The 24,378-nt window shown below is 41.3% G+C and overlaps 3 protein-coding genes across 6 annotated transcripts; all 3 read left to right on the top strand.

The window, feature by feature from the left end:
- Window positions 1-485: 485 nt before the first annotated feature.
- On the top strand, window positions 486-4,511 carry LOC140317809 (heterogeneous nuclear ribonucleoprotein A0-like). Of its 2 annotated transcripts, XM_072395317.1 has the most exons (4): window positions 486-1,650; window positions 2,607-2,757; window positions 3,075-3,177; window positions 4,400-4,511. In XM_072395317.1, exon 1 carries the CDS (start codon window positions 564-566, stop codon window positions 1,470-1,472), a length of 909 nt encoding a protein of 302 aa, XP_072251418.1. In that variant the 5' UTR covers window positions 486-563; the 3' UTR covers window positions 1,473-1,650; window positions 2,607-2,757; window positions 3,075-3,177; window positions 4,400-4,511. The 2 variants fall into 2 exon arrangements, with proteins under 2 accessions (XP_072251418.1, XP_072251417.1); XM_072395316.1 differs by lacking the exon at window positions 2,607-2,757.
- On the top strand, window positions 3,088-7,685 carry LOC140317810 (heterogeneous nuclear ribonucleoprotein A0-like). Its single transcript, XM_072395318.1, has 2 exons — window positions 3,088-3,177; window positions 5,917-7,685. Exon 2 carries the CDS (start codon window positions 6,125-6,127, stop codon window positions 7,028-7,030), a length of 906 nt encoding a protein of 301 aa, XP_072251419.1. The 5' UTR covers window positions 3,088-3,177; window positions 5,917-6,124; the 3' UTR covers window positions 7,031-7,685.
- Window positions 7,686-9,292: 1,607 nt separating this feature from the next.
- klhl3 (kelch-like family member 3) lies at window positions 9,293-23,689 on the top strand. 3 transcript variants are annotated; one of them, XM_072395273.1, is made up of 15 exons: window positions 9,293-9,370; window positions 11,421-11,579; window positions 11,803-11,909; window positions 11,992-12,113; window positions 15,386-15,548; window positions 15,712-15,821; window positions 18,561-18,677; window positions 18,886-19,035; window positions 19,147-19,264; window positions 19,418-19,615; window positions 20,348-20,449; window positions 20,533-20,661; window positions 21,230-21,370; window positions 21,937-22,080; window positions 22,201-23,689. In XM_072395273.1, exons 1-15 carry the CDS (start codon window positions 9,321-9,323, stop codon window positions 22,227-22,229), a joined length of 1,839 nt encoding a protein of 612 aa, XP_072251374.1. In that variant the 5' UTR covers window positions 9,293-9,320; the 3' UTR covers window positions 22,230-23,689. The 3 variants fall into 3 exon arrangements, with proteins under 3 accessions (XP_072251374.1, XP_072251372.1, XP_072251373.1); XM_072395271.1 differs by having other exon boundaries at window positions 21,937-23,689; XM_072395272.1 differs by having other exon boundaries at window positions 9,298-9,370; window positions 11,445-11,579; window positions 21,937-23,689.
- The last annotated feature ends 689 nt before the right edge of the window (window positions 23,690-24,378 follow it).

The following is a 24,378-nucleotide window of genomic DNA, read 5'->3' as shown; positions in this document are numbered from 1 at the left end:
TGTAATCTTCTAAGGAGATCAGCATTCTGGGTGGCGGAACCTATACTTGTTTCAGCCATGTACTGTATGGTTGATAATTTAACTGTGAAAGAGATTTAATGGCAGAGAGGAAACGAAGAATACAAGAACTAGCCTAAATGACTTGAGGGTAAATTATACTGAACTTGAAATATGAAAGTCAGGGAACTGCTGTAGACTTTAATTTATTCAGAATGGCACCATTTGATAATCACCCTATTAAAAACATATTTTAAAATGGGTTACACATTGCAACTAAAAACTGCTATTTTTATTTATTTAAAAACACATGTAATAACAAAAGCTTTGCAGTTATTTTAGGGTGTAATTTTTTGTTTTTATCTCCAACGATGATAGCGATTGCCTGCACCTCCCGCTAAGAAAGAGCTGTAAGCCGGAAAAGGCGTTAACGATCGTCGTCAAGCTAGTCTGTCGTCAGCGCGTCTCGTATAAATACTGCTGCGTTCTTGCTCCTCCGCCATCTTGAGGACAGTGCTTTGTCGAAGTTAGACAACGTTCGTAAGCTCGCCATTTTTTTTTTGAAAATGAGTGACCAGCTCTGCAAACTTTTCGTCGGTGGACTGAATGTGGACACCGACGACGATGGCCTGCGCAAACATTTCGAGCAGTACGGCACCCTCACTGACTGTGTCGTTGTCGTCAACAAGCAGCTTCAGCGGTCTCGCTGTTTCGGCTTTGTGACCTACTCCTCACCGGAGGAGGCCGACGCAGCCATGGCAGCTAGGCCGCACACCGTCGACGGCAACGCGGTCGAGGTGAAGCGCGCCGTGGCGAGGGAGGATGCCAACAAGCCAGAGGCTCTTGCTAAAGTAAAGAAGATATTCGTTGGCGGTTTAAAAGACGACATCGAAGAAGAACATCTTTCCGACTACTTTTCCCAGTATGGCCAAGTCGAGAAGGCCGAAGTCATCTCGGAGAAGGAGACTGGAAAGAAAAGGGGGTTCGGCTTTGTGTACTTCACCGATCACGACGCGGCCGACAAGGCGGTCGTGGTGAAGTTTCACACCGTCAACGGACACAAAGTTGAGGTGAAGAAAGCCCTGACCAAGCAAGAGATGCAGGCAGCCAACAGAACCGGAATGGCGCCGCGGGGCAGACCAGGCAGAGGCATGAGGGGAAATCAAAATGGCTACGGCAGCAGGGATTATGGCGGAAACTACGGAAGCTACGGAAATGGCGGAGGCTACAATTGTGGTGGCTACGGAGGATATGGCGGACCCTATGGGGGTGGCTATGGCGACCAGGGCAGTGGTTATGGTGGCGGTAATGGCTACAGTGACTTTGGCAGCGGCTATGGTCAGCATTCTTCAGGTTATGGTCCCATGAAAGGGCCTTTCGGTGGCCAGAGGAGCGCTGCTCCCTACACCAGGGGCGGCGGTGGTGGCGGTGGCGGCTACCCCAGGGGGGGCTACGGTGGTGGCGGCGGCTACTAAATGAGACTGCACAATGGAAAGCGACAACCCCCACTACCTGCCACAAACTACTCCCAGCCAGGATTTGGACGCAAAACTAAGTCAGTAACGAGGCGTCTGCCGTGAAATCCAACCATGGCAGAGATACGGACACAGAGACCCCCCCTAATCAAAACGAAGACCTCAAAAGCCCAAACAGGTAGGAAGGTCACTTCCCAGAACACCTGATAATAACGAGCAGCGGTTGTTGCCGTTCATCTAGGACACACAAAAAAAATGAAGATTTAAACGTACAGTGATCCCTTTTTTATTATGTACCCACGCCGCCGGTGTGCAGTTGTCGTTTAGAGTTGAATTATTTTTTATTTGCGTTCATTCGTTGTTTTTGAAACTTTCGATGTAGGATTGTTTTGCTGATAAGTTCTGATTATTTTAATATTTGAATTTTTAAGCAGATGGGTTCGATTTTGTTTTCTGGAGCACATTTAGTGTGACTTTTCAATGTACGAGGTTGAGAAAGCATGTTATGTTTTTCATAGATATGTTACACTGCTCATAAATTTGTACAATTTACTTTGGACATTCAGCAAAGGCGAAACGTGATACCGCAGAGTCTAGTTTCCTTGTTTCCTTCCCCCATACTGTATTTCAATTCCTCACGTATAGTAAATAGCTTCAGTCTAAATATTGTTCAATTTCCATTACTTGTAGCAATATCTAATGTATATTGTATACTTTCATGTCTGGAGAACAAAACATTGTTGAAACACTTTGGTATGCTTATGTATGTTCATTTTAAATAAAACATTATACCACTTAGCTTAGTTATCTTACTTATTTAACCAGGCTTCCTCAAGTTTATCCACAGGTTTATAGGACATCATCTTGTTGCTCTTTAGTTACATGGCATCATTTCCACAGTTTATTCCCATATGCTCAGGTGGGTGAAATGGTTACAGATTGGTTCTAGTCTACCCACAGCCAAAGCATGTAGGCTTTGTAGGGTGTGACCTTTTTTGATTTTTAAACATGTGGTTTTTTTATTTTATTTTTTTAGATATTGCTCATGACTTTTTATTTTTATTACATTTCTGAATACAACCATTTGTGGACATGAGGGCTCTGATATTTATCTTTGATTATTCCTATATTTAGGTGTTCTTACTTGTATTCCAGTAGGCTATCCCAGCCAAAATAGCCGTAGCAGTTTGTTTGTAGGCTACATCAGGACCCTGTTGATTACCTGGGGTCGATTGTGATAGGAGTCTGAAATATCTCTTTAGGATATCCACATCCAGCCAACTAGGTATGTAAATCAACCTGTCTTCACTCTGTGTTGGTCAACATGTATGGAATATCTTGGTGGTGCACAAGTGTGCCATTATTTAATCTTATATCAAACAGCTCAATACGAATATTTATATAGCTAATCTTATAATAAAATGGGAACGGGGGTGGGGGAGTTACTTCATTTGGTCTATGATGAACTGTAAGTGGGTGGAAGGGGATGCCTTTTTGCTCCACAATTAAATGAAATGGTGGAACAAGTAGAAGTGGCGTCTCCTAGAACAATCCCTCTCAGTCCTCAGTTTCTCATGCTTGTTTTTCTCCCATTTCCTCCAGGTTGCAATGGTAACCTGGGCACCAGGACATCACCCTGAAAGCGTTGGGGTGTGTCACCATGCTGACTGGGCACCAGAGATTGGTCGTGCCTTCTCCCTCTCAGGTGAAGTCTGTTTTCACAACGGATTCCCTACTGTGGTTAAGCGAATGGTTTGTTCTGGGGGAAAATTTGACAAGTGCACCAATGCTATAATGTTCCTTTTCACGCAATAACCAGCACTGACTGTTAATAATTGGACCGAGTCCTTTTCACTCAGGACACTGAGACCTTCTCTGTAGCATTATTGAATAAATGCCTAAGTATGTAGATGTCATTATGCAGCCTATATGCTTGACGTCAAAAGCTTCACCAAGTTTTAAGTAAGGTGGGCTTCGTTCTTGATTTACTGGGTAATGTATAACTTTGATATTTTCTTTTAGATTGGGCACCCCTGAACCTTATATGGATGGAGAAATTTGCATTTTCATAGTAAAATGCAATTAACCTTTTTCTACTTATGGTCCACAGGTTCAATAAAAGGAGAGAGAGGAGCTTTTAGATTAATAAACAGACTTAACTTAAACGTATTGTCTCGGTAATTCTGGTTAGTCTTGGATTTGTTTTGCCATCAATCAACATTTGTCTTCACGTGTTCGAGACATGGACTCAAGAAGAAAAAGAATTGACAAGCTCTTTCCTATGCCTTTTTAATTTTCCTCAAATATCCATCCCTTATTAGAATATGGTCAAAATTATCCAGATGCTGGAATATCATAGAGCAGCTGTAACCAAATGTGCTTGCTAGACTCATCTAGAGAAATTATTTCTCACTAAAAACAAATCTTTATAGAATGTGTCTTTGTTACTGTCAAGATTAAGACATAAGAGGATTTTGGTAAAGTAGTTGTATAAGCCATTTACAACACCTAAAACAAGTGGTACAGATGAGTATTTAAAGGTAAAATGGCAAAATGTTCATGAAAAGTTTTACTTTATTCCAATTTTGGCGGTCATTGACTAAATTTTCAAATAACCAGTGCTTTTATCTTGTGATTTGAAGTACAAAGTAAAATGTTTTTTTTTTTCTGTTAATAAGTTCAGCTAAACATCCAATTTGTTGTTGACACCTGTGCTAAAGTGGACTTGAGGATAAATTTAATAGCTGAGATTTTGAGTAAAAGTGAAAATCCAAACCAGTTCCATTTAAAATCTGTAACACTAGGTGCTTCAATCATATTGGACTCAGTTTGGCTCAATTTATCTGACAAAACTGCTGTTGAAGTGAATTTATTTATTTTCTTAACATGAGTGGAAATTTTACTTTTGTTCTCTTACCTTTTTATAGGTTAATGATGCTTGACGGATATCTGATCACCCATAGGAAAAGAAACTCCTGTTATATTGATTATGCTTTGTTCTGAATGCACAATAAATCTACATATTTTTATATACCAAAAGACTTGTTATATTATTACACTGGGGATAGTTTGGTTTATTTCTACACAGGTGCCTGTGACAAAGGGTTCACTTTGATCGAGGGGTGGTGAAGTCAGAGCTCTAGAGCTGATAGATGTACTCACTTCCTTCAGCCAAGTGGGGAATCTTATAAATCCTACAATTTCACTTCATATTTTGGATGTTCCCTCTGGAGTCTCAATTATTCAAAGAAATGCAGTGAATTCAAACTTCTGCAGAATTCCATTTCAGGTGTAGTGTTCCATCTTTTCCTGGAAAATGGCCGCTCATCTCGGCACAGGTTGCCGACCTATAGTGGCAATACTATTCTTTTTAACTTTAAACGGAGTGATGTTTTGCCATCACTCAGGAACCACAGATCTGGAAAAGAATAGACTTGTCACAACTTGAATTCTGTATTTATTTTTTTTCCTTAACAGATAAAATAAGTAGGTGACTAATTAACAAACTGCCTCTGGACAATTTCATAGGAGGATTATTGAGTGAAAGCTTCACATGAGGCACGTGTGAAATTGAGCAGATTTTTGAATTTGTTAAAATTGAAAGAGTACGATCAGATACCTCATTACAAGGTAGTGCTAACAACACTTTAAACACCAACTAGTTGGAATTTTTTCAACAAGTATTAGCCCAAGGCGCAAACATCTCGCAACACATGTGCGTGCTGTCTTTTGTTGAAGAGTCCGTGAGGGGAGGGAGCCGAGACAGTTTCCAATTACCTTGAAAAGACTATTTCAGTTCACCCAACTATAAAAATGTAGGCAGTTTACAAGGATCTGATCAAGATAATTCTAAATTTGTGTTGTAAAATGGCTATAATTCGCAGCTTTGAAAGCACCTTAAATTAGGAGTGCTGATATCAGCTCACAACAGTATCTGAAGGGGTTTGTTATGCAGTGGTGCCAAATACTGACCTGCTGTAAAAGCTAATCAGAAGCAACTGTGTCAACACTGATCGGGAAAGAAACAAAACTGTAAAGCTCAATTTGTAGTTTGTGGTATGGTAGTACCACTTTATATATTTTCATTCCTTTAAGTATTGAAATATCAAAAGTTGTGTGAAGATTGAAGTACTTAGAATATTTTGCATTGTCGGTGAGCAAAATTAGAACTATTATTAACCAAGATCTTATGTTTCTAAAATTACTATTCCAAATTAGTCCATCTCTTTAATTAAAAAATCTTGAAGGAAACTGGAGCAATGTTGCTGTTGTGTTTGAAGAGGTGTTTTGTGTAAACAGTAGTTATACATGTGATTGTGCTGTGCCTGTGATGTGGGAGTCAAGGTGTAACCGAAATGGAGCCTAACGTATTTGTACAGAAATAATACAGCCGAACTAATGACCGCAAAGGTAGAGATCCACCCTTTCTTTTTTTTTTTCCCAGGGATGGAAGATTTTCGACGCGCTTGAAAGCAGCTTCAAAACGAATGGCTCGCGCTTTTAACGGGGGTGGTGATTTTTTTCAAGGTGGCCAATCAGAGACCGCCACGTCTTATGGAGGCAGGGCAGTTAAACGGCCCTCCCTGACGTTGTTCAATGAAGAAGGAGAAGGACAGCTTCTTTCTACCATCCTCCTCTGAAGAAAGTCAATCATGGCGGCGAAACTCTGCAAGCTTTTTGTAGGAGGACTGAACGTGGAGACCACAGACGAAGGCCTCCGTAAATATTTCGAGCAGTATGGGGTGCTCACCGACTGTGTTGTGGTTATGAACCAGCAACTCGGACGGTCCCGCTGCTTCGGCTTCATCACCTACTCGACGCCGGAGGAGGCCGACGCAGCAATGGCGGCTAAGCCACATGTCGTCGAAGGCAACAACGTGGAACTGAAAAGGGCCATAGCGCGAGAAGATGCAAACAACCCAGACATCCTCGCAAACGTCAAGAAAATTTTTGTCGGAGGCGTGAAAGACCACATCGAGGCTGAGAACCTGACCGAGTACTTCTCGCAGTTCGGCGCAGTGGAGAAGGCCGAGATCATCTCCGACAAGCAGACCGGCAGGAAGAGAGGCTTCGGCTTTGTCTTCTTTGAGGACACCGACTCTGCCACCAAAGCGGCGCTGACCAAATACCACACCATCAACGGGAACAAGGTTGAGGTGAAGAAAGCTCTCACTAAGCAGGAGATGTCCACAGGCGGCCGCGGAGGAAGAGGTCGGGGAAGAGGGATGCAGAACTATGGCGGCGGGAGAGGAGGTGGTGGCTACGGAGGAGGCTACAGCGGTGGCTACGGCAGCAATTATGGAGGTGGCTACGGTTACGGTGGGGGCTACAACGGCGGTGGAGGCTATGGGAGTTACGGAGGATACGACGAATATGACAGCCAAATGGGGGGCGGCTACAGTAACGGTGACTTTGGGGATGGCTACGGACAGCAGCAGTCAAATTATGGAGCGATGAAGGGGGGCAACTATTCCTACAGGAGCGGAGCTCCTTACAGAGGAGGTGGAGGTGGAGGCGGGAGCTACGGCCGAGGTGGTGGGTTTAGCGGTGGCTATTAGTGGCCCCTGATAATTATGAGAAATATGGGGAAATTTGAAACGAACTTGAATTTACACACACATCACACAAACCCAGGTGGGGTGGAACGGTCTTTGTTGAGTTTTATTGAAATGAGCTGTGCCCATCACCCACACAATGAATGAGACTGACCTGGATCCGCCTCCCCCACCCGGACCCCCTCTTGTTCCACACATTATGGACTTTACTACTAAAAATTGTGAATTATTGAACTGTATTTTGTTATGTTTGAGAAGGACTTGTTCTGAACCATTTGTAAAGCCGTAAACTATGTCAGTCACTGCTTCGCAACTCGAAAAATTGAGTTTGTTTGTCTTGCAAACCTGTCAGATGTGTCTGTTATTTTTGCATCATGAACTCAGGGTTTTTAAGTGAGGTTGGGGGCAGTGTCGGGCAGCGCGGGACTCGATTGCTTGAGTTTCTTGATCTTAAAACGTGATAAAGTATTTTCAAGAAATGTCACGGTCTTTTTTTCATTGTAAATGGCTTATATATTTTTTTTTCTTCCACCTTGCCGTCCCATTACAGGCTTTCTTTTTGTTTAGATTAAAAAAAACTGTTTTGAAATCGATGTGTTCAGTTCACCCCTATGTTTTATTCTGCTTTTATTAAAGTTTTTAATGTTTTGAACATCCATCTAATCTCGCCGTGTTAATTCAAATCTAGTGGGGCTTTTTGTTTTTATCATTTGTCTTTTTATGCCATCTGAAACTCGTGTTGACTTCATAAAGTCTCCACAAGGAGGTAGTGTTTCCTGGAAAAGCCCGGTTATTCATTCCATCGGCCATTTTATACTGGTAGTCTTGTTGTGGAGATGAAGCAAGATGAATGCATCACTGCATGCAGCATTTGGTCTGTAGACCTCAGGTTTTGGGCGGGATAGTTAATATTTACCCCCCCCCCCCCCCCCCTATACTTGCAAGCTGAAATGTGCAGCACAGCGCTTTCCAAAGGTGTATATAAACGACTTATTTTGTAGTATTTCCTAAAATTTGGAAGATCCGGTTTTGTTTACCTTCTTCCATAGACCCACATGGAGATGGCCAGTTGCAAATTGATGTTTGCTGGTCAAAAACAAGGTTTAATTTGATATCCCGGATGTGAGTTTTTTTTAATCTATAAGAGCGTGTTATGAGTGTTTTTGCTGAAACTATCTGCTACTATACTGAAATGATGATTCCTCAAAAATTAAGTTTTTCTGGGAGAAGAAGGCGTACGGAGAGGGGATTTTAAAAGGAAAATAAGAAGAGGTCTCACTCTGATCTATTCCTGCGCGCTAAAACGTCCAGTGTAAGTAGCAGATACGGAGGTATTTTCATTATCTGCCTCGTACTACTTTAAGCGCTGCTCTATTATTAAACAAAGCGTTTTCAAAATACCTGAAATTTAGCAATTAAGATATGCTCATTAAAAGATTATATTTAAAATATGCATAAAAACTGAGTTTTAGGTAAAACACGGTGTTACAGATATGTGGGACTGGAGAATAAATGCGCTTTAGTGGTGCAAAAAAAGGTTTTTAGGCCAGCTGTGTCCGTGCGCAGCTGCAGTGGAGAGCTGACCATCCGCTGCCGCCGGGAGGTGAAACGCGCATCACTAAAAGAGACGTAAGTTGGGGGTCTTGTTGCATATTTAGCTGATGTAAACATGCATTTAAAGTGAGGAAAGATCATTCACCTCTTACATATGTTAATGTACTAGAAATGTCCCAGATATTATACTCGTACAACTTTCTTTTTATGTTAGAAATTGAACAACTATCTGGTTTTGCTTTGTTTAGATTTTGAGTTTTGGGATTCAGGACAGTATTCTCAACATTTACGGGGATTCCGTACCTATTGACTAATTCATCTTAAATATAACCAGTCAGTTAGCTGAATTATGAATAACAATTAGGTGTCAGTCTTGTATATTAAAAAGTGAATGAGCTGTTAATTTACGAGGGGAGAAATTAGTTATGTTCAATATTTCAGTAGGCACATAGAAAGGGGAGCGGAAAATAAGATAAATAAGTTATACCTTTTATTAACCTTGTTTGGGTTGGTTTGTTAGTGTTAGGAATGTATTCTGTTTTGTATAAAGTTGATTCTTAAACATTTTAGGCCTCTAAAACGCAAACACATCCCATCAAAATAGCACGTTTATTTGTACCTAATGTACAAAGACCGCACATGTCGGCGCGGGTTTTTTCCCTTTCTTTTTTTTTCAGAAGGAGTGATCCATCTTGCAAATACATCATCTGTGCTGCGTGGATGCACGGACGGCGCTCTCATGCCTGCTGTGGTGTCTGACTCCGTTAGGATGGACGGTGTGTCGTTGGGGTGAGTTGGCTCAACTGAAGGGATTATTTTGCAAAGCTTTGATTCACGCTGCTTCTACATCTGCTGGATAACATTTTAGCTCACATGACCCACTGGCCACAAATCCAGCACAGACAGTTCAAAAGCTCGTTCCTAGCACACGAACTCAAGCTAGCCGTGTTGACTAGTTAGCTTCGGTTAGTTAGCCACCGTCGCTGGCAGCTCAGGTGATGCAGTTAAGTTAACCAAAGTTAACACGTTGACGGTGGGTGAATGTCACCTGGTCATTGCAAACACACAGTGAAATAAATGTGAGCTGGTAACGTAAAAATCGTTAATTGTATAACTGGGGCGACGGTTTATGGCACTTGACGGCTGCTATCGTGAGCTGATGTTAGCTATGAAGTTGAATGATTAGCGATGCTAGAGGCTAGCCAATCTGGCAGAAAATTGGAAACAGACGATTTCAGTTTGATTTAAGGATTTTGGACCCAAATTGACAAGCTATCTGTGAGCGACAGGAGCTAAGACCATAGACCGATGAGTTCAAATAGTTGTGCTGTTGTGTACTGAATGGACATCATTTGATAAGTGTCAGTATTCCTTAAAATTGATTTAGAGTTTTCTGTGGTAAAAGTGTCGTTAAGAGAGGCACCATAGACGGTACATCACATCAAGGATGGAGACGACCATTTATAAACACAGAATAAGTTGTGCTCTCAGCTTGGAGCAGGTCACAATGTGCAAACATTAGAATTTAAAGCTTTTATTTGTCAAGACTATTCTCCAAAGTCAGACTTCGATATGTTTTGGTAAAATGCCAGGTGTATTTTATCAGAAAAATATTCATCTTTTTTAGAAGGTTTTTTAAAACCAGTAAGTAGTAAGATGAAGTTTAATTAAGTCCTAATAAAAGACCAAAACTCCCAAAAGTACTACTTGCAGATGTTTAAGAAGTGTCTGATAACGTTATATAGTCAAGTTGTGCTCTTCTTTGTTCATATAGCACATTTAAGACATTAGTTGACCCAAAATGTTTTCCATTCAGAGCCAATTAAAGAACTAAAACCAGATATATGAAAAGATGAATGGTATTTATGAAACATAATGTGAAAATCATGATGTTGTAGAATAGTAAATGGATACAGCAACAAAATAGATCAATGAAATAGTTTCAACTGATCTAAAAGACAATAACTAAGGGTGAAAATAAAAGCCACCACCAGTCAATCAATTAATAAGAAACAGTCAGGTTACAAATGATGGATCGAGATTTATGCCAAGTTTGATACATCCCTGTGGAAATAGAAATAAGTGCGTCTGGATGACTTTTGGGGGCGAAGAGAATAAAACACACCCAAAGAAATTATAGATAGATATATTTGTAATAAATTTAACTCAGACAATATCTTTTAAATGTTATTTTTAATGGTAAAATCAACAAGCTTGCATATCAGGGGACTTACAATACTCAGATCTGGCTTGTAAATGTCAAAGAACGGTTTGTGGTGCCGTTTTAAATGATTAATCATGTTGTTACAACAACGGCAAGATACTGCTGTTTGGTTAACAGCATCCTTTTTGAAGCAGAAACCTTTCTATATAACTGAGGCTCCTTTTTTTTTCCACTAATGTGAGCATCAGATGGAAATCTTGTAGGTTATTCATCAAAAATAGGAACCGTTTCAGTTGATCCACCTTCTTTGCGACTGTGCTAGATGTGCATATTACAAAGTTAGTGAACATTGTAACATTAAAAATGTAAATATACAAGATTGTAGCCAAAGGCTTTTTTTTTTTCTGTTCCTTGGGCAGGTTGATGCTCCCGCATAAATAAAAGTAAAGTTATTGAGGTGCAAAGCAAGGGAAGAACTGATCACTTTTAAAGGAAAATAGAAATGTCTAATATCGGCTAACACTGAACCATGAAGTAATGTTACTAAAGAGATTGAACATTTTGCAAACAGACTCAACAGTGAAGGGAAAACATTTAATCAAAGGGGATGTTTTTATCTAAGTCTTCAGTGCTTTGAACGTATCAAACTGATTGGGTCTATCTCCAATGATCCAGACACTGCCTCTCGTGTCTCACCAGTCTGGTGGCCACACCAGCCTCGCTGCGCCCAACCTGCACCACCGACTCGGAGGAGGACACGGTGAATGGGGGGATGCACACCTTCAACCAGACGCACATGAGAAAAGCCTTCCAGCTGATGAACGACCTGAGGAGGTGTGTTCCGTATTGTCCATTCTTTACTTCAAAGTCGTCCCTTATCTTTTGCCTTTGTTTGCTTGTTGCATTTTTCACGTACAAGCAGAACTTCTAATAAAGTATTGTCCCACTTTTTTTTTTTTTTGTTTTTCCAGTCCTGAGTCTTGAAGCCGTTTAAACCAAGTGCACGTGAAGTCCTACAAATAATCCGATCTATTTCTCTCTCCCACTCGCCATTCAGTAAAAAAATGCTGTGTGACGTCCAGTTGGTGGCGGGCAGCGTGGAGGTGCCAGCTCACAGGGTGGTCTTGGCGTCCTGTAGCCCCTACTTCTGTGCCATGTTCACAGGTACACTGGTGGCGAATGCGTATTCGATTGTGTCCGAGGTGCACCTTTACCTTTATGCTGAGCTGAAATTGTCTGTGTGCAGGTGACATGAGTGAGAGCAAAGCCCAGCAGGTGGAGATCAGAGAAGTGGATGGTCAGACTCTGAGAAAACTGGTCGACTACATTTACACAGCTGAGATAGAGGTTACAGAAGACAATGTCCAGGTGAGGCTGTGTCTGTAGTTTAGCGTTTATATTATGATTATGATTATTAAGGATTACATAGTTAGTGACGGGGCAAATCAGTGTCTTCCTTTATTTACTTGCCCTGTATTTATATACTCATCTCATCTTTTATTTTTCTGGTGGCTTTGATCTTGTTTCCAGTTACAGTGTGTTTCCCATTCATATAGTCCTTTTGAGTTCTTCCTCTCCCATGTTAGAGGAATAACAGCGAAGAAGTAAAACATGTAGCTGCCGGGGGATCAACGCTCTTTCTGTTCATCTTTTCTTACATTCCTTATTTCTTATTTACTGTTTTGATAATTGAGAAAGCTGCTGCTCCCAAGAAAAATACCACTGCATTAGTCAAAACTTCCTTGTTGTTGAGGGGGGAAACTTGAAATGGCTGCCTTGACCTTTCTCTTTTGTGTGGACCTTTGTTTTTGCTCAGCAGTTGAAGCAAAACATGCCAGAGTCAGAAAATAACAAGCGGCTTTCAAAAAGTTCCCAGATTCATGCAAGTAAATTGGCCAGCAGACTTCTGTGTGCAGTGGATAAACCCAGCTTTCCTAAGCCACAATTCAGAACATGTTTTTCTTCTACCATCTAGTATTGTCATTTACAGAGACATTTACAGTAAGAATAGATGAATAGATGACCTTGAATATCTAATTTGTGACAGTGCTTATCAGTTCTTTGATGTGTTTACCGCCACTTAAAGAGAGACTTCTGCTTCACTAAAGTTTGAGATAAACGCTCGAAAGGTTTAACTACGTTGGGGGAAATTGCTGTATTAGAGATTAAATGAGGTCTTTAAAGCCTGATCACTTTCAGTTTAGACACCCCCCCCCCCCCCCCCCCCCTAGATTCAGGTCACAGTGAAGCTGCTAGTGGAGCAGATATTTACTTAAAGGGATGTAAGAGCAGGTAATGGTTCTGAGCAATGCATGGCTCTGCTCAAAGCTCAGCTCGATCCAGCTACAGCCGGGATACTTCCTCTGATTATTAGCACAGGAAGTGTGCATGGAGAGAGACAGGAAATCCTCCCACTGTTCGCGGCATGCCTGTCTGATTGGCTCTCTTGTGATTGTGTAACTAGTGTGCATTTTGACAAGTTGCTGATATTCAGTTAAAGACTTCTTACTTTGAACTGAGTGTTCTTTTGAATTATGTCCTCTCCGTGTGTGTGTGTGTCACAGCAGCAGTGTGATAGTTTCAGAGGGTTTAGTGCTGCCTCTTCAGAGCAGCTGTACACAGGAAACAGACCAGACAGAAACGATGCTCATGCAGAGGATTAGTGAGTGTGTGGTTCGACAGAGAGGTGTAGAGGCTAGCAGAGACTGACTGACTGACCCAGACAAGCTAATGTGCAGAGATGTTTCAAAGAGACGCTGTCTGTTAGCATCATGCTGTCCACCCACCTGTGTGAGTCAAACCAACAAAAAAGACACGTGTTGTCAGACAAAGGTTTAATCTTGCAAATCTTCAGTCGATAAAATATTTAACTCCATCTGTACAGCACCTTTCGTATTGCTTATTATGATTTATTTGTCGATCAATGCATGCGGCTGCAAATTTCTGATGTTTTGAGGGTTTTTTGGGCAAAATCTTCAGTGTTTGTAATTTATGATTATCTTTTTCTATTATATTTATGGCTTTTGTTGTTGAGTGATACACCTAATGAAGAACCTTTGATTGACATTTAACATGAGGATATATGAATTGAATGTTTCTAATGGTCTGTTAGCCTTGGCAGAAATGGTGAAATGAGAATAACTTGAAGCTTCTTACAAGTTTTACAAATTGAATCTGTTGACATCTTTTTTTAAGTCAGTGGTATACTTTTAAAAGCCACCTTTTTTGCATCAGATCCAGTGGGAAATCTACAAGTTGTTAGTTTCTCTTTTTGGATTAAAACTGAAATGTTCTCACAACAGTGCTGCAGCTTTTTATGTTGAACATCAAAACTACCTTGTCCCAGCATACGTGCACAAGAAAGGAATCGAGTTATTGACTGAAGGATGAGAAAACATTTGTTCCGCCACTTCTAACTTTCTCTGCTCGGCCCCGTCGTACATGCAAGTATAGCTGAATTCACGTGTTTTAAGTTACTCGAATGGTGATTTCATCAGACGACCCTGCGGTTGTAAAATCCGTGTTTCATTCGAGCAGAATGACAGTCTGAGTCTAAAATGAAATGTCTGTGACGTGCTTTGATCATAATAACACCTCAACAGTACAGCAGCTCCCTTTTCATCCATTAATTTAGACTTCTGTTCGAGTGTATCGTAGTAAGGACATGATGTGACCCACTTGACTCCACTTCGCCCCTCTCTTCCTCAGTCTGCCTACTTTCAGATCTGTAGCGTTTGATATCCCTTGAAGCATGTTCTTATGGTAAGAGAGAGCGAATAGTGAACAGCCTGAAAAACACTTCACTAATAATTTCATGCTGACATACTTACACTTGCCTCATTTGGACCGTGAACAGCTGATAAGTTCCTTATCCCACTGTCTTCTCACAAGTCATGTGTTAAACTGACTGAAGCGAACATAGCGACTGCTGCATGGTTAATCACAATATTTATAACTTCTCCATCTCATATCGGCTCCATAAACTCTGGACTTCGCTGTCGCTCCATTCCTCTGAAGTTTATCTTCTGCTTGTATGGCCAGTATTTAACCAATGTTTGTTTTTTGTAATGGCTCAAAACTTTGGTACCGATGGTGCATTCAGAGACAAATGGGAAATTGGAAATTCCCCTTCTGATTTGGGATAATTAGAAGTCAGATTCTCTTGTCTCAATAAGAAAGGATTTCTTCAGTGAAATAAGCATAACTGATGGTAAGATTTGATATTAAGAGCAAAGCAAGACCAAGTGATGTAATTTCCGATTACCGAGGTACAGCGAATGCAGCGTCATATGAAGTTGAAGTTAAGTGGAGATACAGAGGGAGGAGACTGGATAAAACATGAGAACATCATTCTGTTCGTTTAATCCAGCTGCTGTTTTATATGGTAAAATAATATGATGACAGTTATGCAAAATGACAACTGTTGGCTTAATTTATTTGAATTAGATTTTAATGTAGTCATTGTGACAGCTCAATGCCATCTATCAGAGGGAATGTCATTACATTTGATGAAATTAATGAATAAACTGAACACTAAATGCTTATGAGACAGATTCATAAGATTAGTTTGCTAGCTGTACAAGCTCTTATTTTAAATATCTTTTCTGGTTTTTCACATGTCTTTTTCTCTTTATTTTCAGGTTCTGCTGCCAGCAGCCAGTCTCCTTCAGCTGAATGATGTTCGTCAGGTTTGTTGTGAATTCCTGCAGTCTCAGCTTCACCCCACCAACTGTCTGGGCATCAGAGCGTTTGCTGACCTGCACACATGCACACAGCTCCTCAACCAGGCCCACGCATACGCTGGTAAGCGTTGTTCTGTTCACACCATCAGCCATGTTCCTGCGTGGAATGAGAACAGAGAAACCTTTGTTTTTGGTATTTGTGTGACTTTGGGCTCATTAGCTATAACATGTAGTTTGTGTTGTGTGTGTGTGTGTGTGTAACCCTGTCTGTTCGTGCCTCTCAGAGCAGCATTTCACAGAGGTGGTACAAGGGGAGGAGTTTCTGGGCCTTTCTCTGCAGCAGGTGTGCAGCCTCATCTCCAGTGACAAGCTCACCGTCTCCACTGAGGAAAAGGTAAAGGAACATTTGAATCAAGGCAGATCGTATGACAGCGTGTGACTCACAAGATATGTGATGACTGCATTTATCACAAAATCAGACTACCTTGAAAGAAGAATAGGGCATTTCAGGTTTTGTGGGAATCTACTAAGTTTGTGTAAATATAGCAATTTTGTGGATATTTGCATTCTCAAATGCCACCACTCCAGAACACCTCTGGAACATTTCAGAAGTCCCATTGCATGTTTGCACTTAAGCCCCTCAGTGTCCTTATCACACCGATTGTGTTGGATTAATTGAACCTGGCGGCAGACATTTTACAGAGGTTATCTGTCTGTGGTTAGCCTGTCAGCATGATGCGTCTGATGAAGCAGCTGCGTGTCATCTAGCTGTCAGAGCAGCAGCATTCAAGGTGACTGCAGTGTTTTTGACATTTGAAAACTTTCTGTGTCTACCTGAACTAGTAAATAGCCTGAGGACATAATGAGCTCCCATTAGATTATCTGCCAGTTTATTGTTGAGTGAGTTAAATTGAGTGCATTTGCTGTTTTAAGTTTTGTGCTTTTGTAATAGTGGGAAAATAACTAAACTTTTATCTTGAGCTTTAACACATGGTTAAGATACTCACATTGCTACATTTGTTGTCAACATTACCTTCATGCCTCTAAACCTGAGTTTACATAGCCATGAAAAGTTCCATACTAATCTGCTGATGTTGCCCATTCAACACAGATTTGTGGTTAAAATGATTTTATTTTGGTTAAATTTAAAAGTCCAACGGTGGATTGACTAAATGTTGAAAATATTAAACTGAATCGGGACTATTTTATGTTTAAATTATTGTGTTAATTGGACCACAACCAACCTTTTAAAATCTATGTTAACATGTTAGTCTACCTGGAGTCGTAAAAAATCTACCTTCTCAAAACTGCTCTAATACATCAAGATATTGCGGTTGGGGATTGAAACCGTTGCATATATGCAACAAAGATCAAGTGCAAATGTTTATTTATTCAGCTGAATTCCCAGTAAAGCTGCTCTCATTCACACATTTTTCTTTTTCATTTGTCAGACGTTTGAACCTGTTAGAAAATGTCAGTTAAAACAGCCTATTAAGACGACTCATGGTCACTTAAAGTATTTACAGAATGCCCAAAAAAAAAGGTTAATTTCGTTACCACAGCATCTGACAAAGTCATCATTCAGATCGCTTAAGGCAACATCTGTGCAGGGAATTCAGCTGTGATCTCCGATATAATTAAAAACGGCTGAATGTCTTTAATGTTTTCGTACAGTCCACTGTGTTGTGGCGTCTGACAAACGTCAGGCAGAAACTAGATTCAGCTCTTGTTCATGTGTACGGTGGTTCAGTAAAATGGTCAAATCGAGCTGTAACCGTTGCTCAACTCAACTGTGCTTGCACCTCTGCTGGATATGTCATTACTAACACCGACTCGTGTTTTGGATGATTGAACCTGCTTTGATTTACTGTCTGTTAAAGGCTTCTCACACATGTATGTGTATAAGCACACGCTGATGCTGCACTGAGCTGACTGATTGGTACAGCCGCGACTTGATAAGGACGTATTTTTGCGGTGGTAAAGTGCAGCCAACTCGTGAAATAAGGCTACACTTGTTCAACACCAACCACAGTGAGTGATTTCATGAGCCTGAGCAGCAAACTGGAGGCAGTACTTTTATCAAGCTACACTGTAAGATGATTACTAATGATGCCACTGAAAGGTTGGTAGCTTTTTGTTGGAAATCACCACATATTCTGTCTGTTGGTGAACTGCTCTGTTTACTTGACATCTGGTGTTTTGTTTTGTTTGATTAGATTATCCCAAAAACCTCTTTAGGTCAATGCTAATCTGTGTTACATTATGATTGTTGGTGGCAAATTCTTCATCCTATGTTTGTATCATTCACTTGTTTACTCTTTTATATGATCTTTTCTTCATGTGTACACCTTCTATGGACACTCTTGGTTCCATAACTTTGATGGTGTATGTTTTAGCATTCACGTTGTGTCAATAATTGTCAATAATATAATGATCTCCGTGTGCTGGCAGGGGTTATCTAACCTCTGGGCAGCAAAGGGAAGGGGTTGGATTGGAAGGAATGGATGGATGGCTGTATTAGTCTACATGTGGTTCATCCTCAGTGTACAGGTGGAGAATGAGAAACATGTAACATGATGCACCTCTCCTAGGTGCATCATGTTACATATATGACTGAAATGATGCTTCTCTGTCTTTATAATAATAGATCTATTCAAATTTATTTTTGAGGCCCGAGTTTATCTAAAGTGAAAGTTTTTCTGGAACAAATTAGAGTGCTTCCAGTTTTAGTTTTGAAGCAAAAACAAGCAGCTGTTGTCCTTTGTGCACAGCAGGAGGTGTAGTTAGACCCTTGTTAGCACCACTGGAGTTGCTCTGCAGGCTGTGAAGAGATCATCGGCTGGGTGTGTGTGTAAATCAGCGAGCGTAGAACAGTAGATTGCTGACGAGCTTCAGGGTAGAGCAGAGGTCTGCCACCTTTGTTATGTTGATTTGCTGCTGGGAGCATTTGGTGTTGGCATTTTACTCTAAAAGGAGCAATCTCTAAGGCTGAAATGTTGCACCTCTCACCAGAGGTGTCTCGAGCCACTTCTTCCTTTCTTTTTGTCTTTGTATTTGCTTTTTGTTTCTTTGCATCCTTCTTTCCTTTGAGTCTTCAGCTTCTGTCTGACTCTGCTCTTCATCCCTCTCCTAGGTGTTTGAGGCAATGATCGCTTGGATTAAAAGTGATGAACCAGCTCGTCTGGAGTACATGCCCAAACTTATGGAGCATGTCAGACTTCCACTTCTGTCCAGGGATTACCTGGTTCAGGTGATACACAAATGAATTTGTTCTCTGTTGAATATTCATCTTTAGCCTTAGCTATAGAAATATTAGCATTAGCTTTTTCTGAAATGATTTCAACTAAAGTAGAAACCTTCATGGGTCTAATAACTCAAGTACATGAAACTGCTCTGTGTTCAGGTTTGTATCCTTACGTTGTTAAGAAATAAAGGTGAAATTTTATTGAACTTTGCAGATAGTTGAAGAAGAGGCTTTGATAAAGAACAACAACACCTGCAAAGATTTTCTCATAGAAGCAATGAAGTATCACCTGCTGCCTGCTGACCAGCGGCACCTCATCAAGACCGACCGAACACGGCCACGAACTCCTGTCAGCATCCCGAAGGTACGCAAACGAACTCGTCGCTCGACAAGTCACAAGCTGTTGCTCTTGATACAAGATTGATGTGAGCACTTTCTGCTGGGCTGCTGTTCATTTCCTGGACTCTGTCAACAGGTGATGATTGTGGTGGGTGGCCAGGCTCCTAAAGCTATCCGCAGTGTGGAGTGTTACGACTTCCAGGAGGATCGCTGGTATCAAGTAGCCGACCTGCCTTCACGACGCTGCCGGGCAGGTTAGTTTGCTTTCAAAATGTGTGTTTAATAGCACATGAAAACAAGAAGCTCCTGCACACAGTGAGACGTCATGTATTGACTTTACAGTGTGGCACAACAATGTTGGTTGTCTCCAAATCCATTTCAATATAAATTCTGTTTCTTGCTCCCAGGTGTGGTTTCCATGGCGGGCCGAGTGTACGCGGTTGGAGGGTTCAACAGTTCGTTGCGGGAACGGACGGTGGATGTGTACGACGGCGCACGGGATCAGTGGAGTGCTGTGGCGAGCATGCAGGAGAGACGCAGCACGCTGGGGGCTGCAGTGTTGGGGGATTTGCTGTACGCTGTGGGAGGCTTCAATGGAAGCATAGGTACACATTTTTCATAATCCTTTCATCCTGATCATAAGAGAAATAATAAGTGCAATCTCTGCAGTTTGGGTCATACATGGAAATGCTCAGTTAGGCTGAAAAGAGTTTTTAATCATGGAGGATGTTTTTTATTAGTCTCCAGTTTGTAGCTTAATCCACGGGTTGTAAAAGAGAGCTAGCATTGGGGAAAAAAAACGAAAAAAAAAACGTTGCATCAGTAGTAACCAAGGCAGTCTTTAAATGACCAAAAGTACAAACTGCTTTTATTTCCAGGGTGACGTAGTAGCATAACCACAATTAAAGCTGATGTTTAATTTGAAAACGTTTCTCAGATTCACTGCCCTTTTTTTTTCTCTCCTGCAACATTTTAAGCATTTAACTGTAATCACACAATACAAAGTCAGACACAAGATGAGTTTCCAGCATCCCAAATTGCCTTAATGTGGGTCACATCTTTGCTGTTTTCAATGCGGTTTTTCCCATGAAACATTGCATCATTATCCTTCTGCTCACCCTCTCCCTCATTACCATGTTGGAAAGGTACATTTGCATATAACAGCCCAACTGTCTGCTGCACTGAACACAAGAAACACAGCAGGCACAAAGCCTCTTCATATCAGCTTTGATGTAAAAAAAAAACCTACCATCTCAAACACAGTTTGCTTGCTTTTCTGCTCTAACTTTCAGTCTTTCTCATTTGTCTGTTTTTCTTTCTTTGTGACTCTGTTTCAGGTTTATCCACCGTGGAGGTGTACAATCATAAAAACAACGAGTGGCTGTATGTAGCCTCCATGAACACACGGAGAAGCAGTGTTGGTGTAGGAGTGGTTGATGGTGAGAAAAACAACTACTTGACCGAGTTTTCTGTGTGCAATTTGAATGAAAACATGAGTCGGCAGTAATGTGTTCGTGTGCAGGTAAGTTGTATGCAGTGGGCGGTTATGATGGAGCGTCACGTCAGTGTCTCAGTACGGTGGAGGAGTACGACCCAGTGTCGGATCAGTGGTGCTACGTAGCTGACATGAGCACAAGGAGAAGTGGAGCAGGTACATGCACACTACGTTCTGCCTCCTCTACAAATCTACACGAGCAGCTTTTATCCAAACAAGCGACTTTCCCCAAATTACACTCACACTATATACCAGCACAATCATCCCAGCCTTAAATGCTAAATAACGCTTCCTAATTTTAAATGAGGCACAGTCTCATATGAACTAACAGCGCCTCCCTGTGGACAACTGATGCAACAGTTCCACAAGAAAACATGAGATAGGTCATGTCATTATGGGCTGTGTTTATCTTAGCAACAAAAAGAAACTTCCAGTGTTTAAAAATAGATAAAACAGAAATGATCTTTTTAAGGGAACAAGAGTTGTTTGAGGCTTTAACGGTTTATTTTAATATTCGCTCAGTTTTTTTAGGTCAAAATTTGCAGCTTAAGCTGTAAACGTTTAGTTTTTTCTCTTAAAAGGCAGTTTTAGTTGTTCTTCTGAGGCTTTTTGTACATTTTTATGGACAAAGTGATGAATCGACCGGTCCTGAAAAATGGTCAGATTTATTGATATTGTAAATAAGTGTTGGGTAGAAAATGAGTCTTGGATGTTTTTCACACAGGCGTGGGCGTGTTGGGCGGTCTGCTGTACGCGGCGGGAGGACACGACGGTCCGCTGGTGAGGAAGAGCGTTGAGGTGTACGACCCACAGAGCAACACGTGGAGATTGGTCTGCGACATGAACATGTGTCGACGAAACGCAGGTCAGACAGCGACCACACACACACTCAGCATCCATCAGCCAGCTCCGTCAGGTTCAGTTATAATTTAGATTTAAAATAACGTGGGTTCGCAGGGCTTTAAATGGATTGTTTGACTACTAATTAACATTCAGTGAGCAGCTTCATTTTGTGGAAACAGAACCTTCCTGTTTGAATAGGAAACTTCACATTCTGAGCTGAAGAATCGATGTATACAGGAAGAAAAACCTCAGAGGAGATTAGTTGTAGTTAAAAAGGAGAAAGATGCATATGAGGCACAGCAGGATGCCATATTCTCAAACGGGCAAACTTTAGAAATTGTACTGATGCAATCAAATGCATTGAAAGTTTTCAGCATCTGGTAGATCTTTATTGATTATTAACTGGAAGGCAGGAAAACTGAAAGAAAGAAGACCATATTTTCAGGAGAAATCCCAGTCCATGAAATAAAATGCATGTTTAAAAAGAAATCAAATGATGTACACTCGACTTTTGTTTTGTTGCCTTCTTTCACCATTTTATTTTTCTGTGAATTTGAATCAACAAGGCAGGCTGTTTGAATCTTCCAGGTGTCTGTGCCATCAATGGGCTGCTGTACGTGATCGGAGGAGACGACGGGTCCTGTAACCTTTCCTCTGTAGAGTATTACAACCCGGCCACAGACAAGTGGAGCCTTATTCCCACCAACATGAGCAACGGACGCAGCTATGCTGGTAGGTCTCATCTGAGCTCGCTTCAGGCATCGTTTCTGTGTCTCGCAGAGAAATCAGAATAATAATGGACTAATTGTACCCGTTTGTTCCTTTCGGGCCGTCATGTTCTCCACACCACAGGAGTTGCAGTGATCGACAAGCCGCTATGACCCGAGGCCTCCGTCAGCACCGGCTCCTCATCAGCAGCCAGTTTCACAGATACTCAAACAGACTTCTGAAGCAAACCAACGGAGGAGTAACGACTGAAATAAGCAGTCCAAAACAGACGAGACGCCCTCAGTCCTCCGCTAACAATCAATCACAGATGAATCTATCCATCTTGATTTTTGGTCTGTTAGTTGACTTTGGAGCTGTCTTCAAACTGTTTCTGTGACTCTGGAGGACGCTGCACTGCGTAAGAAGCAGCGGCCGCTGGACCGTGGGCTTATAAGAGCTTCTTGTAGAAATGTTCCAATGCCAAGCACATAACGAGCAGCTGTATCAGCTGTCATGATGTGACTCAGATGTGGATGTTTGACAGTTTTTGCCAAGATAGAACTGATGTAAAAGGAGATGGACCAAATGGAGGGGGATGGTTTTGGTGCACGATGGTGCATTAATGGTCATGTTTATGTGATGGACAGTATCAAAACTTAGCAACTGAACACTTTAAAAACACCAGCCAACACAAACATGGACTCAATCAACTGACCCCACAAATGATGACTGGCTGAGGATGTTGCTGCAATAATCAACAGTGCCGGCCTTGTACTCGCTGTTGCTGGAGCTTTTTTTTTCAGTGCGCACTGGCAGCATTTTAAAAAAGAAAACTGACTTCTTTCTGAAATGAGAATGAAAGCGGCTCAGTTTGATTTTGGAGAGAGGAATCGGGCTGTTTGATTTCTGTGTCCGTCGTGCTCCAGACGTGGGACAGAGTTGTCGTGTGGCCAGAGATTCGCATCAGTGGGACCTGGAGAGTTGATAGAAAGAATGTACAAAACGTCTTGTATGCAAATTAAGTATCATATTTAATATTTTTTAGACTGTTTTCGAATAAGTTTAGAACCACTTCTTGGGACTTCTTTGTTGTGGAAACACTACTGATGCTCTGATCTTTTGCACTGACCGCTACAGACCAGCAGGATTCACCGATTGGCCGCTGGAGCGTCTGTCTGACCAACAAACTGGATCTCTGACCTGCTGTCAGTCAGACGGCCGCTCATCTGTCTCCATCACTGATCAAACCCCCACCCTTAAAGGCCAATAATTTAATCAGAAATTGTAAGGACAGAAAAAACGTGCCAGTAAAGATGTTTTTTTTTATTTTTATTGCTGAGTAACTGAACCGAGACGTTTAACTGAGAGTGTGTCATAAAGCACTGTAGAAATTCAGCTGTAAAACCATCATGTCAAAGATGCATGGTTGAGATTTTTTATTTATTGTTTTGACTCAACTGATTGCATAGCATTTATTTGTATAAAGTGGGATTCTCAGCCTAATAATGTCACAGCTGTGGCCTCCTCGCTTCCATATGGAGGAGCGTGTATAGTGGTGCCATAGCTTTAAGAAAAGAGAATCATAGAGGCTGTTTATAGAGGATTTTTGACTAAACTTTCTACTAAAAAATGATGAACTTAGTCGTCTGTTTGTTTGAGTTGTCACGATCTCTAACTTGAAACTTGCTCGACATACTGTTGATGACCTTCGTGTGGAGAACGGTTATCACAGGAGTCTTTACTGCTTTTTAACAGTGGGTGAAACATTCTGACAGAGTTACTCCAGACCTCATTTAAATTCTTTAAAAACCTAATCCTGTAATCCATTGTCACATGTTCCACAGTTTTATCTCTACAAGGCGTCTGAAACGTCTTCTACGTTGTTGGCTTCTTTTCCATCACAGTGGCACTGGTGCGATACGAGTCCTTCTTAGTCCAGTAAGACTTAGTCCAGTAAGACTTAGTCCAGTCTTACTGGACTAGGTGCTCAGTTCTTTCCCCGGGCTTTGACCCAGAAGACACGCAGTAACAGAACTGCCACAAGGAGATAGTGGGCACCTCATTAGTCAATTGTTTTGGTCTGTGACAGAATGGGTCAGTTGATAAAAGACCCATTACTAACCAGCTAAAAGGGCATACCTATCGTAACAGAATCGGATATCAATCCGTTCCACTTGTGCTGGCGCAGTCGTCCTCTTTAAAGAACTGCTTGTGGTCATAACTCAAATACATACATGTATATGGGTTCTGGGTTTCGGAGCGCTGACAGATGGAATTGAGCTTCTTCAGATGGTTTCTTTGGTCCTATAAAAGGTACCTGCA

The sequence above is a fragment of the Leuresthes tenuis genome, unplaced genomic scaffold, assembly GCF_036924035.1.
Source record: "Leuresthes tenuis unplaced genomic scaffold, fLeuTen1.0.hap1 SCAF_11, whole genome shotgun sequence".
NCBI classification, from domain to species: domain Eukaryota; kingdom Metazoa; phylum Chordata; class Actinopteri; order Atheriniformes; family Atherinopsidae; genus Leuresthes; species Leuresthes tenuis.
This window is presented reverse-complemented; position numbering and strand designations above follow the sequence as displayed.